Raw genomic sequence first — 16027 nt, 5'->3', positions numbered from 1 at the left:
CTTACGAGTATGTGAATATACGTAAGAGTAAGTAAATCTGTGCGTACAGTGTACATTTATTTATTTATTTATTTATTTAAATAACTTAACTACAGTAGCATCGAATTTATATATTTTATATGTATGTATATATATTTTAGGAGAAAAGGAAAGAGAAGCGAGTGCGATAACAAAATTCGAGTGGATAAGGTAGATAAAGTGTTGGTCGAAACGTAAATCCGACGCAAGGAAATTCTTGATAGGCGCTCTTACACAATGCTGTATTATTTGACCAGTATTAAATACCGTTACATTTACTACTACATACATTAAGTGTATAGCTTTTGCAAAGAATTTGAACAAAGTGGCATGTTTACATTTCCATCAGCGGGTAAGTATTTAAATGAAATGCAAAAGTAAATTCATATACAAGAGAGCAGTTGAAATTTAAAATTAATAAATTCTTAAAATAAAATAATAAATAGCTCTTAAGAAAATAAAAGCAATCAAAACAAATTCGAGTTTGGCAACAAGAATTTCTTCTAGTAACTGTTAAGATTGCAAAGCAAGGATGTTATAAGAAGGAAAGCGAAATTGAAAACTGTGTGTGGATTGGCGCCAGAAATTCTTGCGTTTTCAAAATGGCATTACATTGTATTTGTCAGATTTGATCGGCAAATAAAATTATTTTTTAGTAGCTACTAATACATACATATGACTGGGCATTTTTGTGATGTTGCGTTGTTTTCTTACTTTTTAAATAAAACAGGAAAAAAAGAATGTAAATGTCGTCGCGAAAATGCAAGTTTAATTCTAAAATAAAAATAATATTTAATAATTTCTGTTTCTTTTCGCTAAAGACAAAGTAAAATCAAATAAATTCAATTATTTGGAGCTTTTGGCTCATACACAATTACATTAATACATTTACATTTATAATAATACACACAATCATACTCAATATATAATAATAAAAATAAAAAAATTTTAATAATAGTATAAACAATTACACACACACACAAATTGTGTTAAATGCCATTTTACTAAATACATAAACATTATTCATTTATTACATATTTATTTTAATGGTTAAATATATTTTTTGTTTTAGTATAAATCTTTCATTTACATTTCGGTTTCGCTTGTTCTTTCTTCGTATTTATGTATGTAAGTATGTACGACTTCGCATTGTATTGTGCGGGTATGTTTATGTATATCGAGCCCTAACCGTCAAAAAGACTTAAGCGACATTTTTTAAAATAATATATATTTGATTGGCTCGATATGAAATAAAAAAAAGCATGAGAAAAAGAAATAACAAAAAGTAAAATAAAAAATAACAAAAATTTGGAAAATTAACAAACAAAAAAGAGTAAAAAAAAAATCAAAAAAAAAAATTATAAATATGCTTTCGAGGAAGAAGTCGTTTAAAAGCCTGTGCTAGAGCGCTTGTTAATCGTCTAATCGGTTAATCGACTGGCCGGTTGCTTTCGACTTTTTCAACTAATGTTCCATAAACAACTAGTCGACTAATCGCTCATTTTCGATTTTTCGACAAGCTGCTTTTCCGATTTTGAGATATGGCGAACTTTGTTTTTTTTGCAAATGCACGCACTTTCTTTCCATAAACATTAGATTATTTTTATATGTGTTTAAATAATTATGTTTAGCGACAAAACTTGTATTGAAATGAATACAATTTTTGTTAAAAACTGCCACTGCTTGAATAATTTCTGCTGGTGGATTTTCAAACTACTCGACGGTGAGCGGTTAGTCGAAGTTGCTAATCGCCTTATCGACGATCTATTTTCAAAAAAGGCTTTTGGTGTGCGCCCTTATATAAGAAACCATGAAAAAACGGAATATTCTGTAATAATAATTTCAATTTGTTTCAAATGTTTTACACTGAGTCGAGCGGTTTCAAATTGTGACAATTTGAAAGTTAGAAACCGCTGATCGCTTTTCAATTAGAAGAAAAGCGCCGAGCAAATGTGCTTTAAGAATACACAGAAATCAAAAAAAAAAAATTAACTTTAATTCACAGCAGTTTAAAATACTAACAGTTTCAATTAAATCGCTTCGTCGTAATTAGAAATGTTCTCAGGCTCCTTAAAGCTGAAGCTCCAGGTTTTGCAGACGTTGCGGCTTTCGAAGTCGTTAAGACTTTACAGGCAGGCATACATATACATATTTCTAAACATTTTCATTATAAATACTATCCATGGCTGATTTTCTTTTTTTGAGATTTTTATATCCAGATTATTTTATAAAATGGAAAACGATTTATTGGCAAATTTTAGAAATTTTGTTGAAAAGTATCCAACATTGTAGTAGGGGATGAGTTTTCCGACAAATGTGTTATCGACTAAAAAATGCAAGTTCGATTAAAGTAATACTTCTTTTAGCATTCAAAGGAGTGTCAAAAAATGTACTCAACAGTCTCGGAACAACTCGTATTCACACTTGCATACGTACATATGTATGTACATATATGAAAAAAATGCACAAAAGTAGTATGTAAAGAAGTAGTAGATATATGAAAAACTGAAAGTCGATTCTGCGCAACGAAATTATGTTGGGCTCACCCGACTAGGGAGTTTTGTTGCAAATATAATTCTAGAAAACAAATAACAGCATTTTATGGTTCATTTACACCACTCACTGGGGTTTATGCCTATTGGAAAAATCAGATTACAACTCGAAGGAGCTAATTGCTCATATTAAGTACAAGCAAGCGAAAGGAAAAAAAGAAAAAATTAAGAAAAATCACCGCTTGTTAAATTCCTTGCAACTTATTTGGGCACCTAACAACAGTTAAGCGTTTCGTGGAAATGGGCTATTAGCTTTAAGAAGTTACAACTTTGTTTTTATTATATCAGTCATACTCTTTGCGAGCTACTCGTTCCTTGACGAAAATTTTAAATTCACAAAAACGGCCAGTTCGGTAAATGACGTGGCTATTGTTTAAATAGAAGAATGTTGTCAAAAAAAGTTTGTGAAAGAAGGTAAGCGTGCGCTAAACCGTCAAGCTGAAGAGCGTACTTTCCGGGAGTTTGAGTTGAACTTTCAACAATTAAAATTTCATTTTAAATAACCGAAAAGTAATAAGTTTTACAGTGGCCAAAAATGTGAATAGAAAATTGATGCCCAGGTTTAACCAATCAATTTTATAGTTTATCAGACTGCTGAAATTTAAAATGGCAAAATTTCCTAATAAAATTACGTTATTTTAAATTTTAACAATCTTATCCCCAATTTCACCAATCAATTTTAAAATTTATCAGACCGTGCATGAGAGGATCAAACGGAAGTAAAAGACATAACATTTTTTTAAATTTTCTTAAAAAGGTTTACTACATTAAACACTTTCAATTTGCCCTGTTCACAACTCAGATGACAAGTCGTAAATTTGGCCAATGAAAAAAAAAAATAATCATTTAGAAATCTATAACCACAGTTTAGAGTCGCTTTTTTAATGGCATTGAACTACTAATGAATTACAAAGTATAAACGTAAATTCTTAAGTCTCTAAAAAAAAAATTTTTTTTTTTAAATAATTGCATTTTTGCTTGGTTTTATTAAATTTTGCCTTGAAATTAAAAAGAAAAATATTGCGCGCAGCCTACCGTTAAATATAAATAGCTAAATAAAAAGATATACAAAAATTAGGTTTCCAAAAAAAAAATAAAAATAAATATTAACAATAGTATTTATAAGCAGTTTGTTTGTGTCACTTACGTACATGCAAATCGATGGTATTCTGCAAAAACGATACAACTCAAAACTTAAAAAAATACACACTTACTAGTGTTAAGTGGCTCATGATGTTTCTAGTCCCTGTCTAATCCTTACTAGGTAGTAAGTATTACTAAAGTAAGTAGTAAGGAATAGACAATGATGGATTAGGCAAGGATTAGAGACAGTAGTGAGATTTTTGCTTTATTGAGTTTGGAGTTGTGTCGTTATTGCAGAGCACCATCGAAATGTACGACTGCACACAAATAGTATGGGTTTTTGTGCTGTGCTTTTTAGCATTACTATTATTTAAAGTTATGAATTGTGTATTTGTGTGTACGTTTCGTTCTTGTTTGTGCTAATTTTTCAACATGTATGTATGTATTAATGTATGAATGTACTCGTAGTAGTGTGCGTGTTCGCCAACAGCATTCTCACTTGCAAAGGAAATCAATTTGTTATTAAATATGTATGTATGTATAAATGTTTCTATGTACTTTGATGTCGATTTTGTTTTGCAACGTATGACCGGGTCACTGTTTTAATTTTCATTTTATTTGTGTTTTTGTATCATTTAAATAGCAGCCTACTATAGTTTTCATAGTAGTACATATGTACATACACACTACTATGTACTACTATGTAATAGAAAGAAGTACCAGTAGTGCATTTGCTCTAAATCGAATTTTTGATTTACAAGTATATGTACTTCTCACTGTATTTTTGTTTGCTTACTTCATTAGTTTGTGGCTAATGTAGTTATAGTACATACATATACTAAAGCATTCGGCTTTTTTACAGTGATTTGGAAAAAAAATAATTTTACATTACAACGACCTGTTTTTTAATCTATGTTTGTATCAACGTATCTATATGAACTTAAATTTGCCTGTTTTTATTAATTTTTTTTTGTGTTAAATTTTTACTGGATATTATTATAAAGTTTGTTTGTTTGTTATTTTGGTTTGCTTTTCCATTTTCTTCCTCTTCTTCTTCTTAATAAGCTTAATTATTAATGAAGTTTGTTTTGTATGTGTATGTGTATGTTTATGCATGTGTTTCTCTTTGTGTGTTGTGTGTGTGTGTGCGTTTTGTTTTTGTTTTATTTAATTTTTTCTTGACTAAAATGTACATTTCGCTCTTCCGCTCATAGCTACTGCTGCTGTTGTTGCTGCTTTAGCTTTCGGCTTCAATTTAACGGCATTAACGCTTTAACAAACCATTCAACCAGCTATCCATCACTCACCATCATCGTCGTCATTGCATTATAATCACATAAATTTGTTGCAGTTTAATATAATTTCATTGAATATTTAGTAAAATCTTGTAAACAAAATGGCAAACATTGTAACTAAACACAGAAGTTCATACTTAGGTGTTGGTTGTCACCAAAACATCCGAAATGTAAAGCCATTTTCGAATGCTTACAAACGCGTCTTGCTTTGCTGATATTTTTTTGAAACAAATTATTAAAAATTAAAAATTCTTAAATCTCCGCTCTGCAGTTAGTTTTTTGATGAGTTGTCATTTTAAATAATTAATAGTAGCTTTGCAGCGTTAATAGTGGCCGAAGTAGTAGTAGTTGTTGTTGGAGCGGTGGTGATGGCGTCCCGACAATGATCTTTGCAATGCAATGCGGTACTTGTTTAGTTTGCTTGCACTGGATTTGCTGGGTTTTCGGGTTTTGGTTTAGTACAGACCGCAGCCTCTCAAATTGTTGGCAATAATCACATCCGTTACCGCATCGAAAACGAACTGTATATTGTTCGTATCGGTGGCACACGTCATGTGGCAGTAGATTTCTTTCGAGGTTGATTTGTTTTTCGCTTCGAATTGGGCCTGAATATACGCAGCAGCTTCACTGTACTCTTGACCGCCTGCAAAAGGAATTGAAGGGGAATTAAATTTATGTGTGAGTGCTAAATATTGGTATACATTCTTGTAGGAACTAAATTTATAGATGGGTACTTTGTTATCACTTAAGTATTTAGAAACATATGGCCACACATTGATGGTCTTCTGCAAATTGACACAACTCAAATTTTCATATTTTTGGGTTATATAGCGGATTAGGCTGTTTTACAACTAAATTTTTCTGTGAAAAATCGCAATTGTAACATTTGTTAGACGATCGAAATAGGCAACCCTTACTGCTGAACAGTAGCACATGGCCACATGAATATTGGTATAAGTTAAAAACTGTCTATCGGTTATTATTATTGTTGGTTTTTGTTTATCGGCCATTAAATGTAAACTGTTGTAATTTTTATTTGATAAACTCGAGGCACGGAAAGTATATAAAACACAGGTTTTAGTCATCTTCGTTGTTGGCTGATATAAATCACAGGTTTTAGTTTGTCGAAATATCGACATTAAAAATAAACAAACTAAAACCTGTGTTTTATGTTATTTCTGGGCCCCGAGGTTATTATTATTACGTCGGGAATACTCGCGCTGCGACCTAAGAAGACCCTTTGCGCTAAACCCTAATTGGAATCATACCAGCCTTAGGTTATTTAAGAAGTTAAGCACTTTGGAGAGACCATGTTGCAAATTTTGAATGGAGAAGACAATTGTTCCTCAAGGTTCATCAATCTGCTATTCATTATACGTGGGCAGTCATATAGAATAGGCTGTGGGGTTTTCTCCACCAGCCCACAAAACCTGTAGTCCGCCTCTACCGAAAGCCCCATTTTATCCAAATGGTATTTTAACTTCCAGTGTCCTGTCAGGTAGCCTGTAAGAGTTCTAAGACCCTCCCGGCTAAGTGCACGGAGTTTCCTCTGGAAGGAGTTTTGAATCTCATTGATTGTCTCATTCCCTTTGACTTCCACCAATGGGCAGCAACTTGAGATTCCTCCCAGCTCCTAAGTATTTAGTTGTGCAGTGTATCGATTAGATATATCGCAGAAAGGCTCGAAACCACGCAATCGCATATGGGCTCCACGCTTTGCGAGACAATCAATCATCCCTTTCGTTGCCTTCAAACGCTTGATATCCCGAAACCAACCACAGCGTTCTGCTATTGTGCGCTCGTAGGTATTTCAAAAGAGTTTTACAGCCGTCCATAAGCTGTTGATGCCATTTTAAAAGAGTTTAAGGCCTTTAACGCGCCCTGAGTATCCGAAATAATATTTATTCTGGCCCCGTTTGTCCGTCTCCGAAGACATTCTCGAACACGGACTTCGATTGCGAAGACTTCCGCCTGGAATATGGTTTGGGTATGAGTCCATTGGTACACTTTTCTTGAATTTCGGTCCAAGTACGTCTGCCCCAGTACTTCCGTCGTCCATCTTAGATCCGTCGGTATACCCTTCTTGGGACCCTTCGTCAATTATAGTCACTATCGCTTCACAATAGTCCCTTTCAGAAGTTCTGACGGTTTTAGAATTATAACTTCGGCAGCATGATGTCCGTGAGCTAGATAGCAGAATCATACAGAAGTAACTTGAGAGCCTCCAAAGTGACACCGAAGGGCGCTGCAGCCGGCCTATTTTTCAATCAGAATAGACACGGGGAATGCAGGGCATCCCTTGGACAGGTGACGGCCACGCAGACCATTCGGTGCAGCTGGCTCCTAAGTGACGCATAAGTAACAGTTTTGGTGATATCCCCTAAGTTTTACCAATAAGTCTCTGATAGGCATAGAGTGCCCTTGTAGCATTGGTAGTAATATTCGAGAGATGTGAGTTTCAATTGAGCCTTTTGCCCAGAGTGACCCCTAGATACTTCGTCTCTTCTGAGAACTCAATATCTGTTCCTTCGAAGGTGGGGCTAGTCAAGTTGACTTTCCTCCTTTTGGTAAATCGAACAACGGTGGACTTCAGTGGGTTTATTGAGAATCCCTTTTCAGAACACCAGTCTTCAGTTAATTTTAGCACAGCTTTCTATCTGGAGCAAATAGTGTCCTCATGCCAGCCAGCAACGTAGATGACTAGGTCATCTGCATAAGCATATGTTTTAAACCTATTGCCTTTTAGGGGAATATCCTTCCTTATCATAGCTGCACATATTACTTCGTAAGACATATTGTCAAAAGCACCCGATATATCCAGGAAAGCACAAGCTGAGGCTAATTGGTCTATACGCCTTTGGGAGTTGCCCCATGTTGATGGTATGCGAGCAAGTAAAAGACTTGCTCACAGTAATCCGAATACTGGCCCTAATTTTCTAGAAAATAAACGAAATATTGTGCCGCTACGCAGTAATACCAGTGAACTTATTTTCGTTTAACTAATCAATAATAGTCACTTATTTCGTATTTTTTTAGTCCAGTCCTTACTTTATCCTTATAAAGCAGTCATAATCTGTAAGCTTAAAAAATATCCCTACACAGTGACTGAAAATAATCAGCAATAACTACGTTCAAAAAAAAAATATATATATATGAAAAGGAAAAACTTTAATTGGCTCTACTGAAAAACATACAATTTGGAATTGTCTCATTATTGCAGAGGATAATCGATATATAGATATGTGTAATTGTATTTTTCAACTTACCTGTATATTCTGGGAAGCAGATTGTCAATGGACTTTTGCGAATCTTTTCCTCAAACAAATCCTTTTTATTTAAAAATAAAATAATGGAGGTGTCCGTGAACCATTTATTATTGCAAATGGAATCGAATAACTTCAAAGATTCTTGCATTCGGTTCTGAAAGGAAAAAAAAAATACCAAAACGAGATTAACAGCTAGCCGCACTCAGAAATATTCGTTAAATAAGCTCTAACGGGTACTTAACTAATTATCGTTAAATCTGTAAATTGATGTTTCCTCTCAGACTTAAAAGATAAAGGCTCTATTGTTAATGAAAAATTTAAGTATGGCAGTTTGAAATCAAGTATTTATAGCATTTTGCGCGCACTGCCTCAACAGTCGCAATGGCTGAGTGAGCAGAGCACTGGCGTGTAGGGTTACGACGATACTACTCACAAGTACGATACTATCGGTACTTTTTGTTTCTTTCCGAATATTTTTGGCATCGATGCTTTTAAGGAAATACTAGAGTAAAAATATCGACACCCCAACATTTGCAGCAAACTCAACTTTTTTTAAACAACATTCCAAAACAAACTTTTTTTGCTAAAGGATAATTTTTACATTTATCCATTCCTATGTTTTTACCATGGAAAAACAGTAAGGGTAACAAATGAAAGGGCCAATTCCGTAGAATAGGAAAAGATTACGCAAGTACAAATAGTTATTGAAAATGTTCTTTTAATAGTGTATCCCTTAATATCCTTATACGTTAAGGACTCATATATACACGACCACATCCTCAAATTTCATCCTTCCAGCTTTATTAGCTTAAAAAAGAACTTGCAGACACTAACGATCGCTCATTTACTTCGATAGTGTCATAAAACGGAAAGTCGAGAAAAAGGGCTTCAAAGTTTTGAATTAACATATCGCTATCGTAATTCACAAAGGCCCTAACCAACACTTTTTCCTAAACTTAGTCTTTCGCAGATTTTGTTAAGATATATTAAATTATACCTTCAATGGAAATTTTAAGGTCTTAGTATCAAAAACAACGGAGTTACATGCCACTTTTTTGATACTATTTTTATAATATTTTTTGCTTCTCCTGTAAAATGAAAAATCTGTTGGTGAGTGCCTTTGTAAATTTAGGTACCGATATATATCCCATATTTAGTTCTACGAAGATACTGGTAATCAATACAGCTATGAAATTTTTACTTAACGTAGAAGTAGTTTCTGCATACTTTGCTCAGTATTTGTATTTTTTTGTACTATGATTACGGTGACCAGATTTCTGTGGACAAACTTCAAGACATTTCTAAAGCATCGAACCTGAACATACAATTTTGTTTTTAGTATAAAAAGACATTACATCTTTTAATACAGATTTATTTATGATAAAACGAAGGGAGACAAAATTTTGAAACTTTTTTTCAAAATTTTTTAACACAATATATACGATGGCGAGAACGTAAATACGGAAAAGACATTTTAGCAAGTTTTGGCGCCTACGTTTGTACGAAAAATTAAGCAGGTTTAGAAAAAAACTGTCTGCATATTAAACTAAACCTCTATATTCCTATGTTATTCGAGACCCTGAATGCGAAGCCGAGGTCTGTTAGTCTTCTCCTCGTCGGTTCGAGGTCATTTGAAGGTCAAGTAGGGGAAAATTCATTAAATAAACCTGAAAATTCAATGCAATTCATCTGAATTTGACCTTGGGATGACCTTGGCATGACCTTTAGATGACCTGGAAGAATCAAGGAACCCCTATATTTGGATTCAGCGACAACAAAAACAAAATTTTTAATTTTTTTTATTGAATACATTTTTTGTCCTATTTGACCCTCAAACGACCTCGAACCTGACATTATGCAGGTTAACGGACCTTGGATTCGGGTTTATCGAGTCTAAAACCCCATATATATGAATTTTCAGGTTTATTCAATAAGATTTTTCCTACAAAATCGGCACGAATGGTCACCGTAACTGTGATACTCATGAAGTAAACGAGCGATATGAACATTAAGGTGGTGCTTAAATGTAGAAGGCACATTTTTGCATCAGACTTTCTAAACCTCAACCCCTACGTCGATACTACTATAGTCGAAGATACCACTTATAAATTTTAGTCCCGATTGAAGTCGGTTAAGGCGTGTCGCACAGGGGGCAGATTCCTCTATAGAGACTCAAAAAATTAAAATTATTCTTTTATTAATGTAATACCCAAAATATCTGTGACCGTGGTATTACCGATTAAGGAGGTGAGACCGAAAAAAACCTGTTCATTTGATTTTAAGAACCACTCTAATGTACATATATATGTATTTCCATGGAGAATAACTTATGTCAATTGAATTCAGGATTGTCATATTTGACATTCACTTGCGGTGTGTCAATGTTTATTGCCGATTGTCGCCTTGCAAGCTCGAATACAAGCCAAAAACTTTCAACGCATGTAGCACGCTTGTCGGAAATAGGAATTAAACTTACCGTAGTTTCATCCTCATGCAAGACTTGATCGTACTCAGACATGGCAACGCAGAAAATAATCGCAGTCACATCTTCAAAGCAATGTATCCATTTCTTTCGCTCCGACCGCTGACCACCAACATCGAATAGTCTATTAAAAAATTCAAAATTAGTAAATTAAATAAGCTTAAAGCGCGTTTTATAGTTGGGTACTTACTTGAAATTGAGATTTTTGAAGGAAAAGTGCACTTCAACAATACCGGTCGTCTTGACACGAGTGCGTAGAATGTCCTGTTCGGTTGGTTGATAATCCTTGGCGCCTAACCGATCCAAATCATCGAGGAAACTGTAAGTAGAGAAATAAATTTAACCGATTAATCAAATTAGTATCCAAAGTAATAAAATATCAGCAAGTTATTAGTACGGAGAAGTGGTTACTACGTTTCTGAGATAAGAAAACTACGTGTAATAGGTAAATCATAGAGCTTAGCTGCTTTAATTGAATAAGCTTACTAACTATACATAAGTTAAACAGAGTAGAGCAATTCTATTTTCCAATTAGCTAGTTGCTACTGCAGTACTTATATAGTACTTAGTTGCAGTGTGCTTATGGTCGATTCTGTGTGCGTGCACGCGCCATAATTAAGCCGCAACAGACCGACCACAAAACTTCATTAACAACTGGGGGAATGCAATGTATAGTATACCTATTTTAAAGTGAGCCATTTGAGTAGCGGAACTATCTGTATATATAACCAGAAGTAGCATAACTTTAGGTTAACAGCTTTAAAGTATTAGTATATGCTACTTTTGTATCTAGATTATTTTACTATAAGTTGCCAAAACAACTGTTGAAATTTGGGCGGTAAAATGCTGTCAACGCGATCACTCGCGCTTCATGGATGGGCGCGACTACTCTATAACTGAGCTGCAAAAGCTTAATTACCCAATACGCTTTTGGGTGTCTTAATCAACTAACATATAGTTGGAAATTAGTTCGTATTTCATAGTGCGCATTGCTTTAGATAAAAAAAAAGTACCATTGGTATGTATTAACTTTGCCAAAACCAATTGAGCAACCTTCAAATCAATTAAGTTTAGAATTATTTATTTGCTCACTAGCATAGTAATGCTAATTTTTAAGCTTGTAAATATTCTGCTTCTTTGTAGGCAGCATTTACGTAACCAATTAACACTGGCTGCAATTAAAACAAGAAACCTGGAAAAGTTGGGTGTCACTATAAGGCACTACTTATAAGCTTGTAATGTCTTGGAAAAATACGGCCTAAAACAATTGGGCTAAATCTAAAATTAAAATCTTGCTAAGCCTAAAACAAAATGTTTCAATGAGCAACAACCGTTGTGGCAGTTGTGGCAAATGAACATTTAACGAGTAATACTTTCGTTAACACTTATCAATCGATCAATCTGCAGGTGCTGCCCTATAATACGAGTATTTATTATTAAAAAATAATGATATCTATTGAAGCTCACTTGTAGAATCCATACATTTGGCATTGGAAAATGAAAAAAATAAATAAATAAAAAATTGTGAAAAATGTGAAAAATTTCTTAGGTCAAAATGAGTTATGGCTTTTATCTGAAATTTTGTTTCCACTAGCGAGTAAATCTTAAGTATTCTTCGATAGTTCACTTTGAAAACTGGGTAATTATTCAAGAATTTACCACCTGGTGAGCAAGAGATAAATTTACTCAGATTTGTAAGAAACTACAGTTTTATAAAAAAACCCGAAATATGTACTTTACAACAGTTTAAGCCCATTTTTATTATGTATTACAATCTACAATTCTATGTAAAAACCCTAGAGTCTAAATTTTGTTGCAATTGAAATATGCACATATCTGCATTCGGGTGGTCCAAAAATGCATGTGAAAATGTAAATAGAAGTTTTAATGCTCTCACCTCCTAGGATTGTTGTGTACCGAAAAAAATCTACCTCAAAGTTTTTCATCTATCATATAAGGGGAAATCGTATAGAATTCTCGAAAATCAACATTATTCTATCCGAAAACTATGTTCCTCTTCAGGAAACTTCCAATTGCATTTTTCGGGGTTTTAGGAGCCCTGTTAAAAGTATTCAATATTAAAAAATGGTTTAATAAAAAACTGGTTATTAATACTGCAAGTCTCCTGGAGAGATGCAAAGTTTTTAGATCGAAAAACATTGATTTTCAAGAATTTTATACCATTTCTACGAAAAATTGTTTTCTTCCCATATAAAACACATGGAAAATTTTGAGCGACCGCTAAGAATTTTTTGAATTCAAAAAAAAAAAAGGCATATAATTTGTTCGGTATATAACCAATCTTTCCGACATTATTTTATTTATTTTTTACCACCCTAATATATATGTATGTACCCATATGAATGTGCATAGTTTTTATTAAACTTTTTACAATAGCTATTTATTACACAAAACTTTGAGCAATCGCAGTGTGGCAATGCAAATATGGCTAAGTGGAGGAAAATATATAAAGTCAATTTGCACCCTTATGACAATTGTAGCATCACGCTGTAAAGCAAAGACTGAAACTATAATCCGCTGGGCATTTCAAACCGCCAATGGCCCATTAGACCTGATGCAACGGAATGGAAAATGTTTTCAAATGTAATTATGCATTATGATGGTGGATAAGCGAATGTATGAATGAATATACTATATACGAATGTATATAAAAATGTGAATGGACGAAATAAATTAAAATAACATTAAATTACTAAAACCACAAAAAAGTAAAAAAAAAATATTGTGTCAAATGAAAAGTCTCCGCGGATCTGTGTCACTGTGTGGCGTTTTGGCCCACACTTCTGGCAACACTTATCCAATTGCATCAAAGTGACGTTGTAAAGTGACATTTCAGGCTGCATTTTCAGTGAAGACAGTCCTTTAATTCTTCTTACGTGCACAGAGTTATATTGATTTGAAATGTGTGCTCGAAGAAAAACGTTATATGATGCTACATGCCGAAAAATTTGTGAAATATACGGTGAGAATGGTGTGAGTGAACGCCGGACACAGGAGTGGTTTACTCGATTCCGCTGCGGATTTTGATGTTAAAGTTACACCCAGTCACTGGAAAAGTTGTTGAAATAATGCAAATTATTGAGCAGGACCAGCATTCAAGCTGTCAGAAGATAGTGGAGGCACTAAACATCATCACATGGCAGTTTGGAATCAGCTAATAAAAGCAGGTAACTCAAAGAAGCTCAGTGTTTGGGTCCTACATGAATTATTGAAAATAAAATAAATAATTTTACCGAATTACCATCAGTGAAACGCTGCTGACACGCAACGAAATCGAACAACTTTTAATCGAATTAGTGATGAAAAAAGGATTGAATATTAATAGCACCGACTGATTTCCATTTATAGCGGTCTCTGCAAAACATTGATGATAAAAAAAAAATTGAAAATCACTTGACCAAGTTTTTCCCCGATATATCTGCAATCTGACATTTGGCGTGTTCACAGTTCATTCCAAATTGCGTCTGAAAATATAGACGGCAACATTTTGAAACATTTTTACCATCAAACTGTGAGCACTCCTTTCTAGCAGTCGTCGCAAAACTTTACTTGTGTTGCCAGACTAAAAATGTCTTTGCGTTTGCGTCCATTTTTTATATGTCGCCTTTAGATTTTGGTTCTGAAAAATTTTAATTGCTTAACTTAATTAGCAATTACTAATATTTGTTCTTTATTTACCTTGATTTGTTTGTTTTCATCAGCCATTGCGGTCAAATCAAATGAAAATAAGGAAAACATCCCCAATAAATTTAAAAAATTTGATAGGTGTAGACGCTTAAAAAACATACCTTTGAGTGTGCGAAAATGAAGTCGACATCGTTTTCTAATTTTGTATAGGAAACAACATCACTATAGATTTTACTGTTATAAAATGTCTCAAAATGTAGTCGTCTGCATTTATTTATATTTTCCTAAATATAAGTGGGACTTAAAGATAGTGTTATATATCTTGGTATATCCATGTACAGAAAACTCACTTTGGAGTGAAATTTCGGTTCGATTACTTATCAACACAGCAACGAAACCCCCGTTCATCACTAAACAACTCGTAGGTAAAGCATGGAGTCTAAATTCCAAAAATTACCATTTGGGTATATACTCAGATGATCACACTCACAATTGCGTACGGAGCACTCGTCTAGTGAGAAAATACTACTAAAAAAAGCTATTAAAAACTGTGCAAGATAGAATTACTTGCATTGGAAAGGTTTTATTCGAGACGATCGAAAGCAAATGCCCCGTGGCACTCTTTAATATGTTAAGTTGGATACGCTTAGGATGCCAGGTTGAAATCCTTCAGTAACAATGCCACCATAATACTACTACATCTGAACCAGACTGGCGATCAACCGAAAGCACATCAGAGCTTTTCTTCAAGTAACAAAACCCATGTACATACCTACTAAAAATATTTAGGAATTCCCAATCTTTTTAGTATAGTGACGTTGTGAACGGACGGATATTATAATCTGACATTTTATAGGCTTAGGGGCACGAATTTCGATACGATACGATACCATATCGATGCTTTTGGCATTTGATACCGATACTTTTTACTCGAGAGTTTTAAAATCATATTTTTTGATATCGAGTACCAGACCCCTTGTATCGTATCGAATCTTAAATACATATTACAAAGTTAAACTGATTAATAATATATATTGTACACTATATTAAAAGTAATTGTCTTTTACTAAATTCGTTTTGATTTGCTTAAAGTAAAGCACATATGAAAAAGGTTTTTCTATTTGCATAATAATTAAGTAGACCTTTATTCAGTAAAAAAATTGCGGATAGTACAGATTTAAAGATATATGTAAGCAAAGCGCATATGTAACGTTACAAAGAACAAAAGTGGGTTCTGACTTGAGTTGAAAAATGGCAAAACTCTGCGAATTGGTTCTTAAATGTAAACATTTTTCCTACTTTTTTTATTAGCCGAAGTATCTGGCGTGATAAAAAGCAGCCAAATTGGCCCATAAATTAGTTAGAAGGCTTTTATTTTTTCGCGGCTTTTATTTTTTTCTTCCACCGGAAACGCCCATGTCTATATTTTGAAATTTATATGTAAAGCTCGGAACACTTTGACGACAGCAAGCGACAAGCAGCATCTGCCAAATTTTAAATACACACGTTCTTACGGACACAATTATTTTGACGACAGCACGACATCTTGGCTACAGGACTGCAATTGTCGACGTCGCCAAATTAAATCTATTTCTAATTTTGCCGACGACAATGAGTAGATGTAGTGCTGCAAAATTAAATTGTCGCAAAATTAATCACATATTCTTGATTGTTCATGTTTTT

The 16027-nt window shown here is 33.8% G+C and overlaps 1 protein-coding gene across 1 annotated transcript in view; it reads right to left on the bottom strand.

The window, feature by feature from the left end:
• Positions 1-1471: 1471 nt before the first annotated feature.
• The window catches only part of LOC118742685 (G protein alpha o subunit), a gene marked incomplete in the record, with an annotated part of 381368 nt that continues 366812 nt past the window's right edge, over positions 1472-16027 (bottom strand). Inside the window, 4 exon segments of the mRNA XM_036474943.1 lie at positions 1472-5591; positions 8215-8368; positions 10691-10820; positions 10887-11015. Of these exon segments, the coding sequence (XP_036330836.1) occupies positions 5404-5591; positions 8215-8368; positions 10691-10820; positions 10887-11015 (601 nt within the window).

This window comes from Rhagoletis pomonella, unplaced genomic scaffold (assembly GCF_013731165.1).
Source record: "Rhagoletis pomonella isolate Grant_MI unplaced genomic scaffold, Rhpom_1.0 Rhpom_scaffold_00007, whole genome shotgun sequence".
In the NCBI taxonomy this organism is placed as follows: Eukaryota; Metazoa; Arthropoda; class Insecta; order Diptera; family Tephritidae; genus Rhagoletis; species Rhagoletis pomonella.
This window is presented reverse-complemented; position numbering and strand designations above follow the sequence as displayed.